Source organism: Prorops nasuta, unplaced genomic scaffold, assembly GCF_024137725.1.
Source record: "Prorops nasuta isolate Cenicafe-Biocafe unplaced genomic scaffold, Cenicafe_Pnas_1.2 PNAS00003, whole genome shotgun sequence".
NCBI lineage: Eukaryota > Metazoa > Arthropoda > Insecta > Hymenoptera > Bethylidae > Prorops > Prorops nasuta.
Genome location: NW_027116800.1, coordinates 8,825,226 through 8,852,091, shown reverse-complemented (window position 1 = coordinate 8,852,091; position 26,866 = coordinate 8,825,226). Strand labels below are relative to the sequence as shown.

General features: G+C 31.5%; 5 protein-coding genes across 11 annotated transcripts in view; 3 read left to right on the top strand and 2 right to left on the bottom strand.

Moving 5' to 3' along the window:
• The window catches only part of Dh44 (diuretic hormone 44), a 30,192-nt gene extending 27,260 nt beyond the window's left edge, over positions 1-2,932 (top strand). The window contains exons 3-5 of the mRNA XM_066747313.1: positions 844-1,067; positions 1,136-1,289; positions 1,386-2,932. Coding sequence (XP_066603410.1) covers positions 844-1,067; positions 1,136-1,289; positions 1,386-1,415 — 408 coding nt within the window. The 3' untranslated portion in view covers positions 1,416-2,932. The remainder of the gene's footprint in view (positions 1-843; positions 1,068-1,135; positions 1,290-1,385) is intronic.
• A 23-nt stretch (positions 2,933-2,955) lies between these two features.
• ebi (transducin beta like ebi) lies at positions 2,956-5,994 on the bottom strand. 2 transcript variants are annotated; one of them, XM_066747311.1, is made up of 6 exons: positions 5,829-5,994; positions 5,301-5,588; positions 4,571-4,914; positions 4,143-4,487; positions 3,701-4,069; positions 2,956-3,602 (listed from the first exon to the last, which is right to left on the bottom strand). In XM_066747311.1, the coding sequence occupies exons 1-6, from the start codon at positions 5,884-5,886 to the stop codon at positions 3,471-3,473; spliced, it is 1,536 nt and encodes a 511-aa protein (XP_066603408.1). In that variant the 5' UTR covers positions 5,887-5,994; the 3' UTR covers positions 2,956-3,470. The 2 variants fall into 2 exon arrangements, with proteins under 2 accessions (XP_066603408.1, XP_066603409.1); XM_066747312.1 differs by having other exon boundaries at positions 4,571-4,896.
• A 228-nt stretch (positions 5,995-6,222) lies between these two features.
• LOC136785661 (E3 SUMO-protein ligase ZBED1-like) lies at positions 6,223-9,041 on the top strand. Its single transcript, XM_066746836.1, has 4 exons — positions 6,223-6,287; positions 6,688-6,854; positions 6,941-7,115; positions 7,506-9,041. Exons 2-4 carry the CDS (start codon positions 6,786-6,788, stop codon positions 9,029-9,031), a joined length of 1,770 nt encoding a protein of 589 aa, XP_066602933.1. The 5' UTR covers positions 6,223-6,287; positions 6,688-6,785; the 3' UTR covers positions 9,032-9,041.
• A 4,590-nt stretch (positions 9,042-13,631) lies between these two features.
• On the top strand, positions 13,632-18,206 carry SelR (methionine sulfoxide reductase SelR). 6 transcript variants are annotated; one of them, XM_066746632.1, is made up of 5 exons: positions 13,632-13,847; positions 13,919-14,176; positions 14,806-14,905; positions 15,521-15,693; positions 17,003-18,206. In XM_066746632.1, exons 2-5 carry the CDS (start codon positions 14,065-14,067, stop codon positions 17,188-17,190), a joined length of 573 nt encoding a protein of 190 aa, XP_066602729.1. In that variant the 5' UTR covers positions 13,632-13,847; positions 13,919-14,064; the 3' UTR covers positions 17,191-18,206. The 6 variants fall into 6 exon arrangements, with proteins under 6 accessions (XP_066602729.1, XP_066602730.1, XP_066602731.1 ...); XM_066746633.1 differs by having other exon boundaries at positions 13,916-14,176; XM_066746634.1 differs by lacking the exon at positions 13,919-14,176 and having other exon boundaries at positions 13,633-13,847.
• Positions 18,207-19,715: 1,509 nt separating this feature from the next.
• On the bottom strand, positions 19,716-26,412 carry Pak (serine/threonine-protein kinase PAK 3-like protein). Its single transcript, XM_066746630.1, has 9 exons — positions 24,992-26,412; positions 24,261-24,456; positions 23,251-23,419; positions 23,043-23,169; positions 22,848-22,965; positions 22,504-22,781; positions 21,948-22,443; positions 21,656-21,874; positions 19,716-21,560 (listed from the first exon to the last, which is right to left on the bottom strand). Exons 1-9 carry the CDS (start codon positions 25,045-25,047, stop codon positions 21,477-21,479), a joined length of 1,743 nt encoding a protein of 580 aa, XP_066602727.1. The 5' UTR covers positions 25,048-26,412; the 3' UTR covers positions 19,716-21,476.
• Positions 26,413-26,866: the final 454 nt, after the last annotated feature.

Genomic DNA, 26,866 nt, shown 5'->3' with positions numbered 1-26,866 from the left:
CAAGCATCTAATTTATTTTAGAATTTGAAAGCTCGAAGGTACTTACTAATTCAGCATTTAATATTGCGTATATATATATAGAGTACAATGAATTACAACTATACAGTTGTAATTAATTTTTTTTCAAGGGCAGAAAATTTATCAAACAAAGCCTTTGTAAATTAATATGCAATGTTCATATATCTATGCAATTTCTGTTATATATAATTGAGATTTGTTCAGGGATAATGAGATATAAATACGAATATTCGGAATGGTTGCTTGAGGCAACAAGCTACACGACGAGTGTGAGCGCTACTTTGGAAGATTCGAGAAAAATATTCCTTTTTTCGTTCACGGTTGGCGAGATAAAATGGCCGTAAAAGGCAACTCGAATCAAGTCAAAGGTTAAGCAGGACTGCACTTTAGACGAGACAGCGCGTAAAGGCAATACTATTATCCGGATGGACCGGATGAGAAAAACGAATAGCACTTGAGAGTTCTGGCCGCGCGAAGTTTCTATCTCTCGCAATCGGACCAATCATATAACGAATAAAATTTACGATGCAAAAAATTGCATAGGATAAAATTTGAAAATATTATACCCACGCGTTATACATACAAACTGCCAGAAAAGAATCCTTTGATTTAAATAAATTTTTGTTTAAATTGTGCCCATCAAAGATGTAGATACTTGTTCATAGATTTTTTTTTAAATAAATATTATTAATTCATCAATTTTAAGTAAATATATTTAATGGGCACTTTGCATGCAAAATATTTACTAGAATCAAATGATTTTTCTCATTGTAAATGTAATGATTTTGTATCAAAATTTCAACAGAGATAAATCTGATTTTACAGAGCTTATTTTTTCGAAGAATGACGAATGACGCGTTCAGACATGAACGTGACAAGAAGCTTGGATCACTGTCGAAAATGGGCTCACTATCTATCACTAATTCCCTCGACGTTCTCAGGAACCGAGTCCTTCTAGAAATGGCGCGCAGAATGGCTCAGCAAGACGAACCCCAGATCGCTGCAAACAGGCGCCTTCTTGAAAGCATTGGCAAACGATCTATACCAGAGTAAGATTATTTTGTTTACTTTTTTCAGTTCTTTTTTTATTGATTTTATTTATATTATTTCTTTTCAGTTCATTGAATCGTTCGTTAAAATTTCACTCGGAAGAGAATCAAGAGGAACGAAGTACGACGACCTCCGAGAATAAAATCCCTAAAAGGACACAGGAATGGCTCGATGGGAACGATCCAGTTTTTCGACACGATGAAGAGGCGGAAACCGAGAGAGTAAGGATTTTCTTTGTGATTTTTCAATTTTAACGTTTTATGCATAAGTAATACTAGTTGTTGCTACTTTTCTACGTATTTTTTTTTCAATTTTAGGTGCAGAACAGTGAGCTACCTTTATTGTAACTGCGTGAATAAGAATTTCTAAAAAGAACGAAATTATTTTCCATGCTTCGAATTATACGAATCAACGATCACAGTTCATGTTCATAAGCTTTTCTTTAAATTGGTTTTATAAGTTGACAGTCGATCGAATTTGACGAAGGATTTGCGATCGAAGTGAGACGAATCGAGAGAGATCCTCCTACTTTCATCTCACGCTTCTTTCAGAATTAATAAGATTGCACAAATAAATAATACGACCGCAAAATTCAGGTTGAACCTTGTTGACCGTAAAATTTGTAGAAAATTGCAGCCACGTAAATCATTTAAGAACTTATATGAGAGTATGGGCTACTAAACCCCAAAGTTACCGATAAATCCGGTAATATGCTGTGGAAAGTAGAGTTCACTTTTCTTCATACTTTAATACCGTAAACAGCTAGAGAAGGCAAACGAAACAGTATTATACGTTGTGATTTTCTATTCAATTACACGTTTAAAGTTTATCCCTCTATATCTAATATGTACTACCAATAACAGATTTTAGTTGTTAAGCTATTCATATTGCTCGCGTTTAACTATCTATAGTAAATTATCATTACTTAATTCAGTAGTGATATACAAGACAGATTTTACTCGTAAAAGAATAATTTAATTTCTTTATTGTGTTAGATTTTAAATCTCACTTGTGTTATTTAACGATCTAGCCACTGTTTTTCCCATGAGGCATTATTACCATCAAAATAATTCAAGAATATGATCAGAAATAATCTTCTTTTAGAATTAATAATTATTTAAATCGTTCTAGCTTGACATAAAGTTGTCATATCCGTTTTTTCGCGTTAATCGTCTCTCACTATTTAGTAAAGGCTAATGACAGAAAGATATGTGTTATATGAAGTCTTTGTTTTTTGTCTCTCTGAGGCTTTAATGCCGTTGAAAGTTTTATCAATAAATTTAATAATTAGAGAAACAGATATATGGAAAATTCTAAATCATAATGAGAGCATACGCAAATAAGTGCTTTTAATCATCGATGTTAGAAAATAGATCTAGATATTCCGTATCCTTCATTTCGATTTTACCTTAATTTTAAATAGTGTATAATTTTATTATTAAGCACTGTATATAAATTTTTTTATCGTGTATTACAAATTATGGACCATTGTGCATATGTGTATATCTCTACTATTATATATATATATATATATATATATATATATATATATGGCACAAGAACTTATGTGTGTACTATTGTGTAACAGTTCGTACTTATAACTATCTATTTATTTTATTAGGGACTACGAAAGAAAATACTGATTTATTTATTTCACAATTATTTATATCACTTCGAAGTTTTTTATTGTATATTCCAGAATGTAGTAATAGGGTGTTAGTTGACCAAACACTTCAGTTGCGAGATACGAATTAGACGTGGTAATAAATTTTGTCCAGAGTAAAATAAACGTTTAATACTCCTCCCCATTGCTATATCGCTTAACTCTAATTATCAAATGAGTCTATATTATTCATTTATCAATCTAAAAATAAAAAACGTTAGTCATAACAATGTTTTAAAAAAGTTTATTTCCTACTCATACAGATATAGCTATATATATATATAATACTTATTACAACGTATATTTCATTCATATTACATGAATGAACATAATTTTAGTCTTCAGTTGTAAATATAGCATCGAACTGTATTACTGTACAGAGCGTCGCTATGGAAAATAGTCTTAATGTACAATTTTTTATAAACCCATTTAACAAAGTAATAGGAGATTTACTGTGAAACGTCATAATGAGATAATTGTATTTTAATAATCATAATTACAATTGCATGTCTTTACAATGATTTTGCAAATCCCTCAACTCATTCTTAATTTCGTTAAATTAATTCAATTTAATACTTTCATAAGATGTTCTAAAAACATGTCATTTAATATCATAGAACAGTGTTTGATATAAAATAGTCTCACCTTCGAATGAAACGTAGGAAGTCGTAAACTCTGTAAAGGTAACTTAAAGTCAAAACACATCGGGAGTTAAATTTTCCATTCACTATGATTATGATCACAGTTTACGAAGATCAAGAACAAATACACTGCCATCAGAAGCCGAGGCACCGACTTTGTCTCCCCGACTGTTCCAGCAAACTTCGAAGATACCTCCGGTACCCTGGTAACTATGCACCAGCTTTCCATTCTATAAATTTAGATAAATTAATGCCATCTTCTTCGAAAAACAAACAAAACAAATAACTTAACTTTTATACAAATCAAATTTGTAAAAACACAACTTACCTGAGTAGACCATATATGAACACATTTATCAAAACTTCCACTAGCAAGGAACTTGCCATCAGGGCTAAATGCTACACTGTACACTGGTTCAGTATGTTTTGTAAGTGTATGTATACATGCACCTCTTTCCACATCCCACAACCTCACAGTTGAATCGAAAGATGCACTAGCTAGAGTTAAATTCATATTTGGATTGTGAGTTCCTGGTCCTGTAGGTGACCACTTTATTGTATAAATCTCTTTGCTATGGGCTTGAAGGTCATGAACCCATGTATCTTGTTTCATTGACCAAATTTTTAAACTCATATCATCTGAACAGCTAGCTAATAAATTTCCTTGGGGATCCCACTTAATTGCGTTGACTTCATTCTATAAAAAAAAATGAATAAATACCAAATCATTAGGTACTATGACTATCATTAGCTTTACATTGTATACTTACAGTATGTCCTTGGAAGCTCTTGATTGGTTTTTCATTATTAAGCTGACAAACATGGATGCACTGATCTGTTGAGCAACTAGCAAAGGAGGTATTTGTCTGCCAATCTACATCTAATGCAGGAGCACAGTGAAAACTAAACTGTTGAGTACATTCTCCACTTTGGGCATCCCAAATAATTGTTGTTTTATCAACTCCAGCGCTAAGAATGTAATTGCCAAGTTTATTCCATTTCAAAGCAAAAATAGGTCCCTTATGTTGTCCAAGAGTAGATGCTAATCTTCCATCTGTCCTCCAAATTCTGGCATAACCATCATAACTTCCAGTTGCTAACAGTTTTCCATCACACTAAAAATCAAGTAATGTATAGATTATATCAAACGTGCTTTTGTTTCGTTTATTTAAAGAAAATTAAATCAGACTTTTCATACCTTCCAGTCCAAAGAAGTCACATCCTTATTACTAGGTACTTCTGTACCACCTCTTTGAATGCAATGTCGAAGTATTAATTGATTTGCTTCTGCATTATCAGACATATCCCAAATTCTAGCAGTACTATCTCCAGAACCAGAAGCAAGTAGATCAGTTGTCGGGTTCCATGCACAAATAAATACTTCTGATTCATGACCACGAAGTATAGTAGCTTTGCTAGCAGGAATTTCCACAGCACTTGCATTAGTTCCTCCTCCTTCCCCTTGTGGCTGTTCATCAATTTCCATTTCTGCTCTGCCTCCTCCCCTCTCATTTCCACCAGTCCCTTCATTTGAAGTAATAACTGCAGATTATATTTCCAGAAATTATTATTTTTTTTCTCTACCATACAAAAAAACAAACAAATTGTTTGCTCCTTGTTAAGATTATCTTGTTTGTTGTCTCAAAACTTTGTTAAACTGTATACTACAGAATATGTTTTTACTGTGAAAGTATACATATAATAATTCATATTCTATGTATTTCATTAAAAACACATCTGTTTTAGACAGCAAAAAAGGAATTGATAGCAAGATATTCAATAACTAAAGCAGCCCTTTAATATTCCTGATTGGAAAAGGAGGTCTAAGAAAATCATTAATTTCATAAACCAGGGTGTATCAGGTATACTACTGTAAAATCTTTATAGGATGTTAAACCTAATAGCTACTATATAAACAGAGTAGCTACCTTCTTCTCCATTGGTATCCTGCACTTCTGTTTTCACCTGTTGTTTCTGCTGATTGATTTGATTCTGTCTTGATGCGACCACATCAGGCATAACAGCATCAATGAGAGACAAAGATTCCACCATTCGTTGTTCTGTTCCATCTTCACCTATCGAGATTTCAGCCTCTGTATATTGCAAGCCTTTTTGTAATATGGACAATAAAGCTGCTGGTGGAACTAAAGCTCCATTTATATTGCTCTGAGATATGTGTGATTCTATGCCAAAGGTATATGCGGAATGTTGAAATCCTAAAACAAAATAAATATTAACCTATCGCGCTCCAAGACGATGCAATGCAATTTTAAACATCAAGCAGTTTGTCCATAAGAACAAAAATTAATATGTGACTGGAGAAAAATATTCCGGATCAAAATTTTATTTAAATAACGTAGAAAATAGTGTATTGTCGGATATATGGTAAATGTGTTATCGCAGCTCTTAGCGGTGCTTGGTGTAAAGAGGTTAAGAAGCATTTAAGCAAGCCATACCAGATTCCTGAAGATACCGATAGACCAAAAAATTAACTTCATCACTAGAGAAGCTCATTTTTCCTGGCCTTCGCAACACTAACACAACATATTTACATCGAGTTACATCGAAAGTTCGGAATTTCTCACTTCCGACGCCGCGATTTGCCGCGTTGAAACCGTTGGAAAAAAAGAACGTGCTATAGTTCTATTGAGTATGTACAAAGTATGTATGTACATTAGAGATGCTGATATTGTATCGATATATCGTAATATCGATATTTTTATGAAATTTTTCGATATTTTATACCGATATTTCTAGTGACAATATTTAGGTGTATCGATACTGAAGCGCTAATATCAAAATTTTTTTATAAGTTTAGAATGAGACTAAACTGAGGAAAATTAACGGTGCCATTTTTTCTGATTGCTTTGCTGTAAAGCAAGTTTTAAAAACAATCACACTGTACAAAATATTAGGTAATTATAATTAAATATATTTACTTTAATGAATTGTTTTTAAAATTATACAGATTACATAATTTTTTCTTATATTTTAAACTTAATAAACTTTTTCTTTATTTTTTTCAGCTTCACTTTTTGAACAATATTTATACCTCGATCCAAATAATATATACTACCCTCTATAAAAGTATGCATACCAAATTTCCTAATACCCTATTCCACAAATAATATTCTCTTTAAAAACAAGTACTCTGTTATACAAGAAAGAAATAATAATCCAACATGAATTAATTTATCTTATTTTACAATTATATTTATAGATCATCTCTTTCTCGCATAATACCATATAATTATTCTAAGATTGTTTAGATTGATAATAAAGATATTATAATGGTTGATTTTATTTTTAATTTAGTGCCATCAAAAGTTTGGACATATTTTATACGTATACCCACAGGAGGCAGATGCAAACTGTGTCAACGAGAAATAAAAGGAAGTAAAAATACAACAAATATGAGATCTCATTTGAAGCGAGCTCACCCAAAAATTGATCTTAGTGAAAATGCTAGGAATACTTTTGAAGTAAATCATAAAAGAATAAAAATGATTGTAAATTTTAATATAGTACGTATAATTTATTACTAATACTTACTTAATTTAAAAAATAGGCTCCAATTGCAGATGAAAATAGTATGATGGATTTTGTATTGGATGATAATATAGAACCACTTTCATCTGCAGCTTCTGAATCTTCTGTAACTTCTACATTAACAAATACAATTGAACAGCCTTCAAAACAGCCTAGAATAGATCTGACCTTTTACAAACAAAGTTCTTTTCAAGGTGCAGAATTTGTTTACTAAAATTTTCCTAAATGAAATATTTATTGTATGTACCTTATATTGTAGCAATTAGAAAATTTGTTGCAGATTCTGCTTTGGACACGTAGAAGGATATATGTATATCCTTGGAATCGTTTACAGAAAACTATTGGCAGTCTTTCAACAATCTTTCCAAAATCTGTTTAAAGATTACTGACAGTCTCTTATAATGCAAATTCGAATGCCAGATTTTCTTCCATTGTTGAAAACAGAATTGTTAAAATTAATCTGCAACAAATTTTCAAAATACTACTAAGTTCTAACGATATATTAGTTCTACATATAATCTTTAATGTAATTAATTTTTATTCTTATTATAGTTATATTAACTTAAATAATAATGTTTTAACAGGAGGATCTAAAGCTGCTGAAATCACTAACAAGCTTATCTTTATGATTGCAAAAGACAACATGCCTTACCAAACAGTCGAGAATGAAGGCTTTAAAACATTCATGAAAGCCATTGCTCCTTTGTATAAACTTCCATGTAGAAGTACAGTTCAGAGTTTGATGGAAGAAAAATATCAGGTATTATCAAGTATTACCAAAACTTGGCTTTCGAATACAAATAATTTAAGTTTGACCACGGATATTTGGACTGACCCATTAAATGTCAAAAGCTTTTTGGGTGTTACAGCTCATTTTTTATTAAATGATAAATTTAAAACTCTTGTAATTGGAGTAACAGAGCTAAATGACAGACATACGTCTGAATATATAGAAATGTGGCTGTTACAAATTATAAAAGATTGGCAAATAAAAAAAGAAAGTATAGTGGTAGTTGTATCCGATAATGGGGCTAATGTTAAAAAAGCAATCGTTAATGCATTTGGTGCAGAGAAACATTTACCATGTTTTGCACATTCTCTAAATTTGTTGCCTGCAAAAGTTATGGCTTCTGAAAACATTAGTTCTGTTTGCAAAAAAATTAAAACCATCGTAAAGTACTTTAAAAAATCAGTAACAGCAGCTGACAGGTTACGAGCAGTTTCAAATCTGAAGCTACTACAATCTGTAGAAACACGTTGGAATTCGACGTATGATATGATTGTTAGATTTATTGAACTATCTGAGAAGATTAGTCCAATACTTTTACAATGCCCTTCAGCTCCAATAATGCTAACTGCATCAGAATTACTAGTGGCTAAAGAGTTTGTTGAGCTACTCAAACCCTTCAAGGATGCAACAAAAATATTATCTGGAGAATCCTATCTAACAGGTAGTAAGGTAATACCGATCTTAAATATTCTCCAAAGATCTTTGCAGTCTTCATTTCCTGAAACTGAGATAGGAAATGAAATGAAACAGATTTTATTAGAAGAATTCTATGAACGTTTTAAATCAAGAGAAGAAATCTCTGTTATAGCAATAGCAACACTTTTAGATCCACGATTTAAACGAATCCATTTTTGTGATGAATTAGCCTGTTTAAGTGCTATTAATACTATCGTAACACTCTTACTTACCAATGAAAGTGATAAGCCAATAGATGAAGTTGATAACATTAATAAAGATGAGTTAGTGAAAACAGATTTTTGGTCATATCATAAAAGCCTTGTGAAGCTAGACCAACAAAACCAAATTACTATTACTGATAATAATATTATGCCAGAAGAGTTTAGGTTTTATTTAAATCAGTCGCCTATTGCCATTGATGATTGTCCAATAAAATTTTGGAGTCATTCTTCACCACTGTCAACATTAGCTAAAAAATATTTAATAATTATTGCTACATCAGTACCATGTGAAAGACTCTTTTCAAAAGCAGGTATTATTATGACAGAACGCAGAAACCGTTTAACAGGAGACCATTTAAATCAATTGTTATTTTTGAGTTCCTTATCATTTGACGAATGGAACTTAGATGCTGCTGTTTAAATTTAATATTTTATAATATGTCAGATAGGAAATGTGAGAGAGTATTTAAAGATAATAGTGATTTTATAAGTATATTTTATTTCTTTAGCAAATTATAATAAGTTTCCTGCAATACTAATATGCCATATATGTGATAAGAAAAATGACTGCTTTCATATGTATATTTGTGTGGAAAATATATTAAGTTATTATAATAAAAACTGGATAATATTTACTAACCGAATAATAGGTAATAAAGTAATTCTCTAAACTATAAATTATCTCATTATAATAATATCACTGCATGAATTTGATGAAAGTTTCAAAAATTAAATAAAAGTATTTGTTATAAATAAAAGATCACAAAAGTCAATGCATAAATGAAAATGAATATATACTTTCTTAATTCCCTTATACAATACTGATTAAAATTGTCGTCTCAGCTGCAGTTATATGATGAAGGCTCATCCATCGCACCAAAAATAACATCCCATCCTTGTCCAGAACAATACAACCTTATATGATTTTATTACCTTATATCTTTAAATTAATTTAACCTGTAAATATAATTCGCCATCAAGTATTTATTTTTTTCCTTTGATACATATAATTTATTATTGTATTAAATTATACTTATTTATAATAGTAAGATTCCATTGTCTTCTATTATTATTAATTGGTGTTATTTTTTATCATTTTTTGAAAAATATCAAGCTCGGTCATCGCATTTGACAACTACGCTATATAGCAATATTAGTAATATCGATATTTTGGGATCGATTTGTCTCCGTATCGATAATGCTGGCTTTGATATATTTTGATACTAATATCGATACTTTCAGAAAATATCAGCATCTCTAATGTACAGTTGAGCCCAATAATCTGGCGTCAGGCGAGGGGAAGCCGGAGATAAAGGGGCAAGGGGTATCTAGGGAATTTACGGGTTATATACAATTCTAGTTCCCTAACTTTACATTTGTCCACTTTTGAAATGTCAATTAAATGTAAACAAAATTTACAGTTTTTAAATCTAAGTTACGGAAAAGTTTAAGAAAAGATTATAATGAAGAACAGGAAAAGAGAGGATATCAGATGAGTTTGATTAATTATTATAAATATGTGAAAATATATTTGTAGATTGTTAAGAAGATATGCTTTGTGGTTATTTGATTTTAATTACAGGTTAAATTATGCGTTTTATCTCAACTTGGATGAGGAAGGATTAATTTATCAAAACTTCTAATGGGATTTTGACATCTAAATACATTTTATTATGATAAAGAAGGTTAGATTGGTTATTACATCCATTCATGTTAATTGGAAACATAATTTGAAGATTAATTGATAAAAATGAAAGGTAAGTTAACTTTAATGTTGTTAAAAATGAAATTAACTCTGTGGTTGTATTAATGTATAAGTTTTATTTTTTGGTTTCTCACCATGACATATAATACATAATTATTATATATGTATTTAACTTTAAAATTACAGTAAAAATTTATAATTACATTTAATATTGCAGGGCATAACCATTTGCGGCAATCACCTCTTCCAAACGGCGTGGAAAAGATTGGACAAGATTTTGGCAAATCTGTGGTTCGTTTCTTAACTCTTCCCATACTCTTCTTACGTGACACCTTAGCTCATGTTTGGTCCTCTCTTGTTCTGGTCTCCAGCGTTTCACCATTATACCCCAGACATTTTCTATTAAATTGAGATCTGGGGATCTCGATGGCCAAATCATCCTTTCAATTTCAGGATGCTCTGCAAACCATTCACGTGTCATTTTGGATGTGTGCACACTGGAGTTATCCTGGACAAATTGGATCATTGGTAAGTCTTGGACCGGATACATCCTTCTGACACTAGGCAGCATATGATTTTCTAGGATGCTTGTATACACTGCTGAATTCATCTTAGTGTCAATTTCAATTAAATCACCCACACCGTCTCCTGAAATCCAACCCCAATAAGCAATAGTTATCCTATTATTTCTGTTCATAGGTAGGACATATTTATCATTAAATCTGGTTCCATCCGGTCGCCAAACATGTATCCTCCCATCTTCAGAAGATTGAAACACCTTCTCATCAGTCCAGATAACTTTACGCCAGAATTCATCTCCTTTGCTCAAGTGCTCCAAGGCAAATCCAACTCTGTCCTCTCTGTGCTGAGCTGATAATTTTATTTTGTGCACAGCATGGTGGCAATGGATTCCAGCTTCGTGCAACCTTCTGCGTACAGTCATCTTTGATATGTTCAGGTCTAATTTTCTTAATATGCTTGACGTAGGCTGGAAAGGATCTTCGTTCATTGTATCTACAATTTTTCTATTCTCCTCTTGCGATGTTAATCTGGGTCTTTTGTTATTTTTCCTTCTATCTTCCAATCCTGAATATCCCTCTTCTCTATATCTTTTAATCCATTTATTAATCGTAGACTTATGCAGCTGCAGCTGATCAGATATATCCACTGAGCTCATTCCTGCTTTCCAAAAACCAATGACTTCTCCTTTCTTTATTGAAGTTTCACTATTAATTGACATCTTTTGAAGTTTTAATTTTTAGAGAAACGATTATTGAACTGTGTAACACCTTTTGAGAGAAAACAAAACACAACAATAAAAGAAACGAAAATCGACTTGATTGTTATTTGTTTTATCGTTTCGTTTCTTTTATTGTTGTGTTTTGTTTTCTCTCAAAAGGTGTTACACAGTTCAATAATCGTTTCTCTAAAAATTAAAACTTCAAAAGATGTCAATTAATAGTGAAACTTCAATAAAGAAAGGAGAAGTCATTGGTTTTTGGAAAGCAGGAATGAGCTCAGTGGATATATCTGATCAGCTGCAGCTGCATAAGTCTACGATTAATAAATGGATTAAAAGATATAGAGAAGAGGGATATTCAGGATTGGAAGATAGAAGGAAAAATAACAAAAGACCCAGATTAACATCGCAAGAGGAGAATAGAAAAATTGTAGATACAATGAACGAAGATCCTTTCCAGCCTACGTCAAGCATATTAAGAAAATTAGACCTGAACATATCAAAGATGACTGTACGCAGAAGGTTGCACGAAGCTGGAATCCATTGCCACCATGCTGTGCACAAAATAAAATTATCAGCTCAGCACAGAGAGGACAGAGTTGGATTTGCCTTGGAGCACTTGAGCAAAGGAGATGAATTCTGGCGTAAAGTTATCTGGACTGATGAGAAGGTGTTTCAATCTTCTGAAGATGGGAGGATACATGTTTGGCGACCGGATGGAACCAGATTTAATGATAAATATGTCCTACCTATGAACAGAAATAATAGGATAACTATTGCTTATTGGGGTTGGATTTCAGGAGACGGTGTGGGTGATTTAATTGAAATTGACACTAAGATGAATTCAGCAGTGTATACAAGCATCCTAGAAAATCATATGCTGCCTAGTGTCAGAAGGATGTATCCGGTCCAAGACTTACCAATGATCCAATTTGTCCAGGATAACTCCAGTGTGCACACATCCAAAATGACACGTGAATGGTTTGCAGAGCATCCTGAAATTGAAAGGATGATTTGGCCATCGAGATCCCCAGATCTCAATTTAATAGAAAATGTCTGGGGTATAATGGTGAAACGCTGGAGACCAGAACAAGAGAGGACCAAACATGAGCTAAGGTGTCACGTAAGAAGAGTATGGGAAGAGTTAAGAAACGAACCACAGATTTGCCAAAATCTTGTCCAATCTTTTCCACGCCGTTTGGAAGAGGTGATTGCCGCAAATGGTTATGCCCTGCAATATTAAATGTAATTATAAATTTTTACTGTAATTTTAAAGTTAAATACATATATAATAATTATGTATTATATGTCATGGTGAGAAACCAAAAAATAAAACTTATACATTAATACAACCACAGAGTTAATTTCATTTTTAACAACATTAAAGTTAACTTACCTTTCATTTTTATCAATTAATCTTCAAATTATGTTTCCAATTAACATGAATGGATGTAATAACCAATCTAACCTTCTTTATCATAATAAAATGTATTTAGATGTCAAAATCCCATTAGAAGTTTTGATAAATTAATCCTTCCTCATCCAAGTTGAGATAAAACGCATAATTTAACCTGTAATTAAAATCAAATAACCACAAAGCATATCTTCTTAACAATCTACAAATATATTTTCACATATTTATAATAATTAATCAAACTCATCTGATATCCTCTCTTTTCCTGTTCTTCATTATAATCTTTTCTTAAACTTTTCCGTAACTTAGATTTAAAAACTGTAAATTTTGTTTACATTTAATTGACATTTCAAAAGTGGACAAATGTAAAGTTAGGGAACTAGAATTGTATATAACCCGTAAATTCCCTAGATACCCCTTGCCCCTTTATCTCCGGCTTCCCCTCGCCTGACGCCAGATTATTGGGCTCAACTGTACATACATACATACTGTATAGTGAGCTGGACAAGAGACCCTGCTATTGGTCCAAAGAGAACAAAACTAACGAATGGAAGATTTAAAAGCAGGCGCTAGCTAGCCCTTTCCTACAATAATTCCCTAGAGAGAGAGAGACCCCAGCCCCCAGCAGACCCCAGTAACGGACCAACCTAACCTGATACTTTTCAAATTTATCAAAAGGTACTACAGTCTACAACACTTCCTTACAATAACAATGTAAAATCAAATCATTATTCAAAATTCGAACTATCAACAATTCTTACAAAGTTAAACAATACCAAGTAACAAAGTAAAAATGAATATTTTCATAAAATCTTTCACGAAGCTGTATAATCGAAATTTCGTGTCAGGCGTTTCAATGTTGTCTACTTTTAAATTAGGTTTGTATTGTTAAAATCTGATCGACACTTAAGCAATCTTTTATATCATACTATAATATTTATGACAGCAGACGTATTTAACAAAAATTGCATTAGTTCGATAAATTTGACATCCGTTGCACGAGGTTAGAAAAAAAAACTGTATATGCCTATACATGAATATATATATATACACATATGACATTGTTTTAACGAAAACGTCCTTGTGTTAAGTCATATGTTAAGCACAGTAAACTCCGCATCGGCCATTTTACTTGCTCGAAATGGTAGTCCGAGACTCAGAGATAATGGCGTGACGATTCGAATGTGCGTCCTTGGTGTTTATCCTGGTTAGTTTTACAATGCTTTACCAATAATTCTTATTAGCTATAGGTGTATTTACGCAAATATTCAATACAGTTTAATTTTTTTAAGTTTCATAAACGCATTAAATCAATGAAATTCTTTAAAATTATCTTCGGAGTTCGTTACTCCTTTTTTTACGAAACGTTTTCGATGCAAATTTGTGGTATAAACGTCAAATGTGTCATTATTTGACATTTGACAGTTGATACTAGTGTGTGTGTGTGTGTATGAGTATATCGTCTTCACGCACTATAGAAAAGAAAGGCGACAGATTTGTGTACATAAATATATATATAATATATAGAGAGAGTATTGAAAATCAGAAAACCATTTAACATTAAGAGAAAGTTCAATCCAAAGTTTCTTTCCATTGATATATTTGTTTTGTATCAATTCCCACATATAAGTGATGTAATTAGGTCAGAGAATTGGAACACGGACAGATATTTCGAAAACCATCACTCCACTACGTACTGGAGCAAAGGTGGGGGGAAGATAGTCTTTAGGTTTACGAAAGCGCGGCAAGAATTTCCACGTTATTTTTTAGGATACCTTCTGCATTTCTTAGTAAACCCAGCCACTTGATCTAAGTATTTTAACGTATGTCTTTAAGCTGGACTTAGGAAAATGACTACCGAAATTAGTAAAGAAGATTTGAAAAAACGACTCACACCACTACAGTGGCACGTGACACAGGAAAAAGGAACCGAAAGGTATATGTTGCAATATTGCTAAACTTAGAAAATTATTTTTTAACAACTCTCATCTTAATATTTAACAAGATTTCTTATTGTTATACATTGAATATTAAATAATTTATTAATCTATAATTGAGACCACATTTTTCATAATTTTTTATAAGAATATTTAATCATGATGGACAAACAAATATTAGTAAATATTATGTTATTTTTATACATATCATTTGGATCAATATACTGATTATTCTACAGATTTTTATCAATAAACTTTTTATTTTTTACATAAAAACAAATACAACTTATTTATTTAACTATTTTATGATTAAATAATTATTTCATTTATTACTATCTTTAACATAAAAATGAGAGAATCTTGATTTTATGTGGAAGTTCTAGAACCAAAATAACTTTTTCAAGAGCATTTGCTAACTTAGATCATGCCTCATGGCCAAGCAATTTAAAAATAATATTCTAACACTTCTATAGTATATTTCTCAATCACACTCTTCATTTAACATTAGAAATTGACATTATGTATTCAATTAATATAACAATTCGATATCATAATTAATTAATAAACTTAGTAACCTTTTCTTACAAACTAATCCTAATTATTTGTTTACATAGACCCTTTACTGGCTGCTACAATAAATTTTATGAGAAAGGGACTTATTCTTGTATAGTTTGCGATCAAGAGCTTTTCTCTTCTGAAACAAAGTATGACAGTGGATGTGGCTGGCCAGCATTTAATGAAGTCCTTGATCAAGGGAAAATAAAATTAACAAAAGATACATCACATGGTAAGCAGTAATAAAGTTAAATTAAATCATAAAATATTTCTTAGCATTCAGCTTAAATTTTAATATAGCAATCGCAAATCTTTTTTTGCCTTTAATATTTTTTTGGATTTAAAGCAGGTAAATGTTGATGCATTAGTAGTTTTACTTTGTCATGGAATTTTTATTTTGCATGTTAAAAATACTCATTAAAACATCTATTGACATTTACCTGTTTACTATATTTTTGTTACCAACTTATACCCAATCATCTACAATTTCTACATTATTTCAATCCTCTCCATCTAATTCTGTAACTTCCAATATATATTATTATAATACTTCATATAAATAAAAAAATAAGAAATATAATTAAAATTAAAATAAAATTTAATTAAAGTCACTATAAATTTATGTTTTACTGTAAATTGAAGAAAAATTTTGTTAACCAAATATAATTAAATTTTCTTGAATATCTGAATATCATAATAGATGTTATAAAACCTTCGCAAAAGTAAGTCAGTGAAATATCTTGAATATTGTGATTTGACTCTACTTCTGATAAATTAGTACAGACAAATTTAATATGTCTTTTAGTTACAAAAGATTTTTTAATTTTACATCAATACTTGCAAGTTATTTCATGTATTCTATCTTTCCTATTCCTTGCATGCCAAAGCTTAGAGTGTGATTGTGTTAGACTTATACATCATTCTCATGTTAAACTGAAACTACTGCTACTTATTATATGATACTGCAAATTTGTTTAATTTATTTATGAAATGTATAGAAGTAACAGCTTCTATGCTATATTTAACTGGGAAAAATAATATTTTATATCTATTATTAGTCTTGCTTATTATATCGTGTTTGCATATTACATTTATATATCCGTTCAATTAATCCTAAATATTTAAATTTTAATTCATTTGACTACATCTATGTCAGACTTATAAATACGAAAGTGATTAAAAATTTGTTGCCATAAAACTGCTTTTATTGTTGTGATTAGCTTAACTGATGATATAAAAATATAATCTTATTTTCTAGAATTATAATCATGCAACTAGAAAACTAATTGTTACATTTTACAAGAAGGTTAAAATAACCATTAAACATCACACAGATCATTTTGTAATTGGCTGATTATTTTAGTAATTTGTGTAAACTCTTATCTTTTTTATCAAAGAAAATTTAAGTTTGTATCAAAAGGTGTTGGTCTGCGTTTAATCACACTCTATTATTCTGTCTTTCCTTTGTCTTCCTATCGCTCCGCTACCACTTCATTTTCACCACCAAAACACGTATACCGCGCTTCCCCATACGCGCACAGTTGGTGGCAATCTACTACTGCTGATCGCAAAACCAGATAAGGTGCGGACCGAGGTGACCTGCTCCAAATGCGATGCCCACTTGGGACATGTATTCAATGATGGTCCAAAGCCCACCAGGAAACGTTTCTGCATCAATTCAGCTTCTATCAGTTTTCATGCGGCTGGAGAGGAGAAGACGCCAACCTAATAACCATTTACGCGAGAAACTCAAGCGGAGCATCAGTTGCAAATGATGACTAAACATACCAAGCATTCATCTCTTCTAGTTCTCTCTTTCTCTCTTATACAACTTTTCTCGAAATCACAAAGCAATTTCTAATGCAGTCTAAAGTATTAATACAATATATATCGGACACTTAAACAGTTTAGCTTTATATACAATACAATAAATATTTCCTAAATTGCCATACCTGTTTTTACCCCTTACAATTTCTTACCAGAAATATTTCAATTATGTGTAAATTACAAATGAAGTCACCATTAATAACTTAATAATTTTCTAAATATGAAAAATTGAGAGATATCAAAAAGTACAACCAATCACTAAGAATTTTATAGAGTTACTGTTTGTCTACTGTGTATTTATTTGTATGTACCTAAATTTTCAGAAAAGATTCAATTCCCCTAATAAATGGAAACTATACATAGTTTAAAATTCTTGATGTATTACTTCAAAGATATATTATATAAATTAATGTGAGTTTAAACACTTTTATATATAACATAAACACTGACTTATTTTTTGATGTATCAAACATACAAGCCATAATATATAAAAAGTATTTATAAAAATTAATATATAAATTAAACAAAATATTCTTGTTGTTAATCTCTTCTGAATAAAGCTAATCAGTGCCTGTACTGTATATCGTTTTTATATTTCTCATTATAAGTGTAACAGATTGGGAAGGTTTACAATTAAAAAAAATCAAAAAAGTTTTGTTATAAAATGTTTCCTTATATTGTAATTTTTCAAAACAAATTAAAATGCGTTACATTATAATATGTACGTAAAAGTCTAGGCATTATTTTTACAGTAGTTTTATTATACTTCATTATACCTTTATGCTTTCTTTTTATGAAGCTTACCTTCTCATAGGTAAAACATAGTTTTCCTGAGAAACCAGATATTTAACCAAACTTTGTATGGATTCTAAAACAAACGAATTTATGGTTTCAATAAAATAGTATCTTTGTTATTAAGCCCGCTAAATTCTCTGTAAGATCACAAAGCATTTTCAGAAACATCGTAAATAATGTTAAGTGAATATAAAATAAATGATTAGAAACTATTATCCAGTTTGAAGCAAGAATAGTACGAACAATACATCTCTGTTATTTATAATAAAATGCACTTGGAACGATAGTGGAGATACAAATGCAAAGTTTATAATTCTCGTCCGAGTGAATAAAAAGTTGGTACTATCAAATACTAGAAAACATTGCTCGTTTATACTTTATTAAGGCCAATTTTAGTTTTGGTTTGTACTTTATCTTTTATAAATAAATAAATTTTATAATCACAGAGGACGAGCGTCACCGACTGTTTTCTGAAATATTTGATATTAACAAAATTAATGTTAATTGGAATTTAAAAAAATTATAAAATGTTAAAATAATTTACCCCTACATAATGCTCGGTATGCAATAAGTTAGCATAAGCTTATTACAATATGACTAAAAAAATTTAATATAATAGCTGCTAACGGTAAATAATATAAAATATAATTGCCGTAATAATACATTTAACTATAATGAGAGCTCCGTGTTATCTCTTAAAGGATATTTATGAAAATGCAGGATCTCTTGCAACATGCTTCTGACCAAGTTGATATATAAATAATGGGTCTAGCAATTGTATTTTTGTTAATACTAAAAAAAGTACGCAATTTAATTTTTTACACGTGTGAGTAAAGTTAGTGTGTAAAGTGAGATTATCGATACACAAGGAATTCTTTTTACACAACGTGCATAAGATATTCTTTGCGCATAGAAAATGTACTTTTTTGCTATCTTCACTGATTACCAAGCAGAAAATATCTTATATGATTCGTGCGCAATTCTTTTTCACTCATGGAAGCTAAACCCGCCTTTATTTCATCTTTTTATACATTTCCTACGCATGAAAAAGGACACTGCGCACTTATGACATAATATACTCTTTAACCCCGACTTCTTTCTTATAAAACTTCCAAATAAATTAGAGCGCGAGTATTGAAATCGTTTTAGATAAATACTAAGACATAAATTTAGCTAAAATATCGTACATTATTATCCCTGATTCTTTAAAATTAATACCGATCATTTCTTTAGCATGTACAATTTTAAACTCGGTCACAGATAGAATAGTCTGATCCAGCTCCTTCGTGAAATACAATTAAATACTAATAAATTATTTATAATTATACAAAAATAACTAGTCAGGCTTTAATAAAACAAGAGTGCTAAGAAAAATAATAAAATAGTTAAATAGTAAATACATACATATACTATATAATATATACTTTTTCTTTATGAAATAATATGTTCTTGGTTGTTTTCATTTTCTTTGTAGTTTTGTACGTAACAAAAGTATATTATTAATTTCTTGCTCCGCAACTATTTTTACTCTCACATGATTTCTTTTAGTATTAATTTACATACGATAAATAGCCATGTATAAAAAGAACATAATTAGACTTAGGACTGTTATTCATCCAAATAAATGCAAAAGGCTTCTGCTTTGATGTATTTTTGGGTAAATATAATACATTTAGGACAGACATACGTTATATTTAATGCGATGTAACTGAGAAACCTTGCTAGAGTAATTATTAACAGGAAATATTCGATTCTGCTGATACTAACTTAAATACCTGATAATAACAGTGGTTCAGGATTATAAGGAATCTAGCGCAAGTTCTTCACGTCTCTAAACATGACAAGACAGGCACTTTATAGTGTCACAAAATGCTTCTACATCTGAATCTTGTTTTAAATTTTCGTCCATTTTCCATCGCTGATAAGACACGTCGCGAGCAAATATATCTCACTTGCAACATACTACATACGCAGCCGAAAAAAATTTTGTCCACAGAATGTTTTTGCTAAAGCTACTATATCGCAATAACATGGTCTTTGCTCCAATGTCTTACTTGCAGCGCAAATAAGAGAAAGTACTTATTCTGCTTCGTTTCATTCATCTTATACAAATCTAATTTTAAATAAGATTCGTGGGTATCAAATTTACTTTTAATCTATCGTGGCTAGAGTTCAACTTAGATTCATTACACCCGGTATATACAAGCTTAATATGAGACAAAAATTGCAATACTCGTAAAAAAGCTGTTGAAAATATTAATAATTATACAACGTCCCAACATTACTGCAAATATTAATGGCTTATAGCATTTAATGCGATACGATAAGAACGACCAGGGAATATCGAACCTGATGATAATATTGCACTAAATATTGGAACGGTATCTCTTAATATAACAGAACATATAGCAGTCTATCAACATCCAATCTCAAGAACGCGACTCTTTAGAACGTTTCAAACAAATTAGGCTATCGCTTATACATCTATATCATCTTTACAAATTAAATTATTGAAAACATACTGCTCTGCTCTCTGTTGTAACTTTGTTCAAAAAATATAAGTCTGACAAGAAGATTAATCTTCTCCTACATCTTTTTTGTTGTCAAACCATAGTAATGTATCAGAATAGGTTCTATTTACTAGTGTACATTTTTAATCTAATAAAGTTTTTGTTTTAATATGTTCGTAGCTAACTCTCCTTTGCAAATTTAGAGTCAGTAATACTATTCTTTTCTTTTACATATTTAGAAAATAGTCGACAATACCTGTTCGTCTCTTTCTTTCAAATTGACATGGGTACAAGAGCTTCTTTCAGGCAACATGACACGTGATAAGCTATATCGCTTTCCTTTATCTAACACTGATGACAAGATAACACCGAACCAGAGCAATAGTATCAACCTCCAAAACCGTAGCACGCAGTGAACTCCTCTAATAATAAAATGCAATGCACAAATCTAGTGCAAATCGATCGAGTGTCATTCAGCAGGGATCATAAAAAACACTATTTTTATTTTGAAGATTATTTGAGTATGATGTAGTAAGCTCCTGTCCCCAATACCAACCGAGACTACAACCTACGATTTATCGTCGTATTTTTCAGAGCCTTTCTGACTTTATATTCTCGTAACATGCGAGAATCGAGCAATTTAAAAACTTTGAAATCGTTTCTCGATACCTTAGCGTATCGGATAAGTTCTATCTATTTATATCCTATAATATATATATATATATATATTTATTTATTTAGTTCTATGCTTATTATTTAATATATATATTATTGAATTATTGTGCCGTTTCCATTTTTGGGAGGGTGATTCATTATTCCTTCTGTTATCATACTTATATATTCAACTTTTGTAAGGTCATAATTCTCTCTTTCGCAGCTCTTCTCAATGACTCTTAGCGGCTTCTTTAGCGGCCATTATTAAAGGTGTTAGCGAAGCTAATGGCCTAGCTAATTTTAGGAAAGGGTGCTACAATTTCAAACAAAACATTAAATTTAAGTATATATTTGAAATAAAAAACAATTTATAAAAATAATAAGCATTACTAAAAAAAACTAAGTTACCTTTAATAATTCAGATGCTGCGGATCGTTTCTCAACTTCAACTTCTAAACATTGATCTAAGAAATCTTGAAAAATACCCGATAACTTGTCTTTTTCTTTAATTTCTGGTTTTCCATTCGTTGCAATTAAATATAAAGCTCGCAATGGATTTTCATTCAGGTATGGTGGTTCGCCTTCTATCATTTCAATAGCCATTATACCGAGAGACCATATATCAACCTGTCAAAATAATATAAGCAATACATATAAAATGAGAAGATTTCGCGATTAAAAAAAAATATATTTTGCATACTTTTGGACCATATTGCTTGCGTGTAACTACTTCCGGGGCCATCCAGTATGGTGTGCCCACCATCGTAGTACGCTTGCTTTGCTCTGGTGATATTTGTGCGCAAAAACCGAAATCAGTAAGCTTCACACCGCCGTCCAAACCGAGGAGGATATTATCCGATTTAATATCCCTATGGATAACTTGATTACAATGAAGAAATTCCAGTGCTTGCAAGACTTCCCTGCACACTGCTGCTATTTGACCCTCATCCATACATGTTTCAGTCACAACATCCGTTAAACTACCACCTGGCAAGTATTCCATTACCACCCATAACTCCTCTCCAACTAAATAACTGTCTAAATAATTTACAACATTCGGATGCTTATTTTCCCGCATAACTAAAATCTCATTAATAATTAATTCTTTCTTCGGTTGCTGAGAAAGATTCATTTGTTTTATTGCTACTTCCATCCCTGTAGAAGTTTCAATTGCAGTATACACCGTACCCGACGCACTAAAATTTAATAATTTAGTCAACCTTATTCCAATCTCTTGCATTGTTTAATAAACTTACCCCTGGCCAATTTTTTCCATCTTCGTATACTTTCTATTCGGATCACCAACACTTACAATCGTTCGTAATTTTTCTAAAATTTCATCGTCCGACATTTTCTTTTTTCTTGCTTTTTCGCTTTGCGCTGGTCGTGTTTGATCGGTTGTCGTCGTTGAAGTAGGAGTTGCTTGATTTTTGTTTCTATCCAGTTGCGCTTGTTGCGGTGTTCCATTTCGTTGCGGTGAACTTAATGTTGTTGCAATCGGGGTTGGCGGTTCTTCTTCTATAGGCTTTGTATACTGAATAAAAATAATAATATAATATATATAAAAACTTGATTAACAAATAATTTAGTCGTAACTTACAATAGATTTCGTACGTTCCGGTCTTGCCGATATAGGCGGCGGTGGCGGCTCATCTTCCTGTTCTGAACTGGTTGCACAAGCATCCGTAGGCGTACTGCTTGGACTGCTACTGCTAACTCTGTAATGTTTTCGTTTCTCAGTCTAAATTTTTGAACAGCCTTTTCTCGGTTAAAATAAAAACTGTAAAAGACTTACCTGCTCAGCGAATGTTGCGAATGCGAGCTCCCAGATGCTTGAGACATCGCTTGGCCACGAATACTTCCCACACCTGTGACAATACCTAGTCCCATGCTACGTGGACTACTGGCTCTTTCTATCGGTGCTAAAAAATAACATATACAAACAATAATTATTTTTTTACTCCATTTACTACCTCTAGTTTTCCTCTAAAAGTTAAACTTACCAGAAATTCCAACCATTTTAGTAGTTGTCATATACTTTGAGCCTTTAGCTTCCTTACTACTATTATCATACCAATTTAAGACATCCAGTACCGCTTGCGGATTTTTCTTCTGCTCTTGTTTACTAATGTTGCTAGACATAAGTAATCTTGCCCAAGCTTCAGGCATGCCCTAGGATTTTTAATATAATTTTGAGTTTCTCTTTTACAGAACAAGAATTAAAAGAAAAATAAGACACACTGGGGTATTACATTATATTAGGAAGGTCAAATAATTTTAATGCATTTCTATTAAAAACAAGATTATGGGACAATAATTCTAACAATAAGACAAATTCAAAATAAGTAAAATTTTAGAGCTATAAATCTGGTAAAATACTATATGCATGAAAAATAATATTCTTTAAAATATATATTTGTTACATTAGAGTTGTTTTCAAAAAGGAATTTACAGTACATTCAGGTGCAACGTTGACTAAAGCTCTATTATGCTAGAAAAGCAACTATTATAATTGGTTTAGAAAATCTTTGGAAAAAACGGAAATTAAAATTTTATAAATGAGATCAAGTATTGCAACAAAAACAAACCTTTTAAAAATTGTTTGTAAAAACATGCAGACATATTAATTTTGTTTTCATCTGAGCGTACTTACTTTCAAAGGCAGCTTGAAAGAAATAGGCATTTAGTTAGTTTTGCTTATGAGAAAATAATAGATATAAAAAGCATCAGACTATTTTACAAAATTATTGTTATACAATGTCATTACATATTTAATTCAGTGTTTAGAATCTTATTTTTGTTAGCATGGGTAATTCATCAAGCATTTTTTATAAGTGGATTAAATTTATGTAGACAAATTTCAATATAAATATTCTCTGCATCATTTAAACAAGCAAAATAAAAGTACTGTATTAATTAAATACTCTGCACCGTAAGACAGAAGCAAAGCAGAAAGCGAGTGCAATTTGAATAATTTAAATATTTTAATAGTTATAATTATTATTAAACATACCGTAAATTCTCCAGTGACAGCATCAAATCCAACATGTACTGTATGCTCAAAATTAGTAGGATAACTAATATTAGGCTTGTCCTTATTCTCCTTCACCTTCATCTTTCCCTTTAATGTTTTCTTCTTGCGTTCTTCAGAATCAGGTTCTTTAGGTAGTGGACGCATGTCTACTGGTAAATTAGGCGTAGACTCACCTCTACAAATATTGAATAGATTTGATTACATTAACATATTGAAACATTCCTTTGTTTGTACTTTATTTGATATAATTCATATTATTTTTTTTTAAGTTTTTGATAATATTATACATAATAATGATTTTGTATTAAAATCTTTTAATATTTATTAAAAACAATGAATAAATAAAATATTCAGATATTCAAACATAGAAAACTTTTATATTTCCTCCCACATAAGAATGTCATCACGTCTGAAGTGTAAGGTTTTATTTTTAGCAAGTACCATATTAGCGTCCCTTCATCTATTTTTGGTAGACAGAGAACTCTACCATAGCAAAGAAATTAATAAGTATACAAGATTAAAATTGTTTGAGAAACCTATAAATCCTGTATTTTTAACTTTTAATTACTCTTAATAAAAATAAAATTGTCCATCTATTTAGAGACAATAATAACTGAATTATCTAGTACACAAAAATGCTTAAATCCAGTTAAAGTTGGTCTTTAAAACCTATTTCTGATACAACATTACAAATCTCCAAATAAAAATACCTGTTAGACGTGAGCCTCACAGGGGGTGCAGGGGGTTTGTCCTCTTCATCCGACATGTTCCTATATTTTTGTTGCCAGTCTATTTTCTCTAAATATGTTTCTATCTTATAGTAAAAGGGTTGTGGCAAACTTTTAAGCAATAGACTTAAGTTATCTCAGACGTTGCTATTTCTAAAATTGCTGAGTTTAAAAAGGAAATTTGCAATGGAAGGAGGATAGCGTAGGCTGAGAATGCCAATGGACAGCCTCCTTGAATAACCAGATTATAAGATCCATCCACCTCTGCTAGAGAGATATGAAGAGATACACATTCATTTTAATGGACAGTTTTACGACGACGTTTTACGTCGACACGCGGTTTAAATTTTTATTTGTAAAAAGTTTGGCAATTGGTAAAAGACATCTAAGAACTTTCAGACTGACTTTTCTTAACTATTTCTCTAACAACAGCCAGGTTGACGTTGAGATCGAGTTCCTTGTAATCCCTTGTCAAGAGTATTGCCAGCGTTCCCAAACTTGAATCCAAATTCCAAATCCGAACCGAACGGGTCAATGTCGCGAACACGGTTTGTGCTTCGTCTCCGTTCAGCAGAGAAAAGCCGGGCTACTCTGTAAGAGAGTGAATCATACAAGCCCCAAGATACCCTGGATAGCAAGATCTTTTTTCTATCTTTTTTTGCTTTACTTTTCTTCTTCACTTCGCTATCTCTCACTCGGCTCGTTTCTCTTTCTCTTTCTCTCTCTCACACTCCATACGTGAATACGTTCTGACTTCTGACTTCGTTTCGTTCTCCCTTTCACTCAGACTCTATCCATCTCTCTCTCACCCCCTTTCTTTCTTGCTTTTGATCTATCTCTCTCTTTTCATGCCAGTTCTTTTTTAAATAACAGAGAAAAAATAAAAAATATAGTGTATATGTTGTTTAATATATATATGGCGCCGATGTAATCCACACGTCGGTGATATATATGCTAAAAATCCAAAAGTGAAGGGAGGTGATAGCGATATCAGATGAAATAGAAGCGGAACCACGCGGCTTTCAATTATTATCACTGCCACTTCATTTTTCAACTTGAACCGTCCCGTCTTTCTCTATCAACCAAATTTTTGATACCATCAATCTTTTTCGTATTTTCTCACGAATGAATCCTGGCTGATAACGAGTCTGAAACACTCTCACAACTCACCCTCACCGCTAGAGCAGCGGTTCTCAATCTCAATTTCTCTCAGCCTTAACTCAAGAATCGCACGTCTGCACCCATGCGGACGGTACATACGGCCACACCACAGACGGTGTAAACCAGTGTAAACTGCAAAAGTGTCTACCCCCACCCTACCTCATTAAATAAGCCTCATACTGATTCTAGTCCTCTTCTACCGAAATATGTAAAAGAATTCTTGTTCTTTTTTTTTACTAACCTATTATCTCTCATATCTACCGTTCTCAATTCTTTTCAAATTTCATTTCTTTTATTTCTCCCCCACTCTTACACAACACTCTTTTCCCGTCCTCTATAACACCGTTTTACTTTTACACTCTAATTCAATTTTTTTTTTCATACATACAGGTTACTATATAGGGCGCGTTCCGTTATTTACTGTGAGTACTAGTAATCTATAGTTTGCGTGACATTAAATATAACTTCTCAGTACTCGCAGTCAATAGCGGAACGGGGTACGGGGCCATAGTTATCACACTCACACTCGTAATCACAGTTCGCACAGTTAGCATCAGTTTTGCACTCACATTCCCCATTGCTTTCCTTTTAGTTTTACACCTAAAGTGAGTCTGATCGACTCATTTGCATACAGTTTAAGTAACATAAACTGTACTCAACTGAGTCACATAACTGAGATTTAACTTGAGATTTCGT

What these genes read in the sequence shown, in the direction of transcription:
- LOC136785661 (XM_066746836.1), top strand. Translation starts at nt 6,786, where the DNA reads ATGAGATCTCATTTGAAGCGAGCTCACCCAAAAATTGATCTTAGTGAA. An exon ending in ATGCTAGGAATACTTTTGAA is followed by an intron (nt 6,855 to 6,940) that starts GTAAATCATAAA and finishes TTTAAAAAATAG; the next exon opens with GCTCCAATTGCAGATGAAAA. An exon ending in CAAACAAAGTTCTTTTCAAG is followed by an intron (nt 7,116 to 7,505) that starts GTGCAGAATTTG and finishes ATGTTTTAACAG; the next exon opens with GAGGATCTAAAGCTGCTGAA.
- SelR (XM_066746632.1), top strand. Translation starts at nt 14,065, where the DNA reads ATGTTAAGCACAGTAAACTCCGCATCGGCCATTTTACTTGCTCGAAAT. An exon ending in CGTCCTTGGTGTTTATCCTG is followed by an intron (nt 14,177 to 14,805) that starts GTTAGTTTTACA and finishes TATGTCTTTAAG; the next exon opens with CTGGACTTAGGAAAATGACT. An exon ending in AACAAAAGATACATCACATG is followed by an intron (nt 15,694 to 17,002) that starts GTAAGCAGTAAT and finishes ATACGCGCACAG; the next exon opens with TTGGTGGCAATCTACTACTG.
- Pak (XM_066746630.1), bottom strand. Translation starts at nt 25,047, where the DNA reads ATGTCGGATGAAGAGGACAAACCCCCTGCACCCCCTGTGAGGCTCACG. An exon ending in CGGAACGTACGAAATCTATT is followed by an intron (nt 22,782 to 22,847) that starts GTAAGTTACGAC and finishes ATTTTTATTCAG; the next exon opens with TATACAAAGCCTATAGAAGA. An exon ending in ATGGAAAAAATTGGCCAGGG is followed by an intron (nt 22,444 to 22,503) that starts GTAAGTTTATTA and finishes ATTAAATTTTAG; the next exon opens with TGCGTCGGGTACGGTGTATA.
- ebi (XM_066747311.1), bottom strand. Translation starts at nt 5,886, where the DNA reads ATGAGCTTCTCTAGTGATGAAGTTAATTTTTTGGTCTATCGGTATCTT. An exon ending in GGATACCAATGGAGAAGAAG is followed by an intron (nt 4,915 to 5,300) that starts GTAGCTACTCTG and finishes TATAATCTGCAG; the next exon opens with TTATTACTTCAAATGAAGGG. An exon ending in AGAGCTTCCAAGGACATACT is followed by an intron (nt 4,070 to 4,142) that starts GTAAGTATACAA and finishes TTTTTTTTATAG; the next exon opens with AATGAAGTCAACGCAATTAA.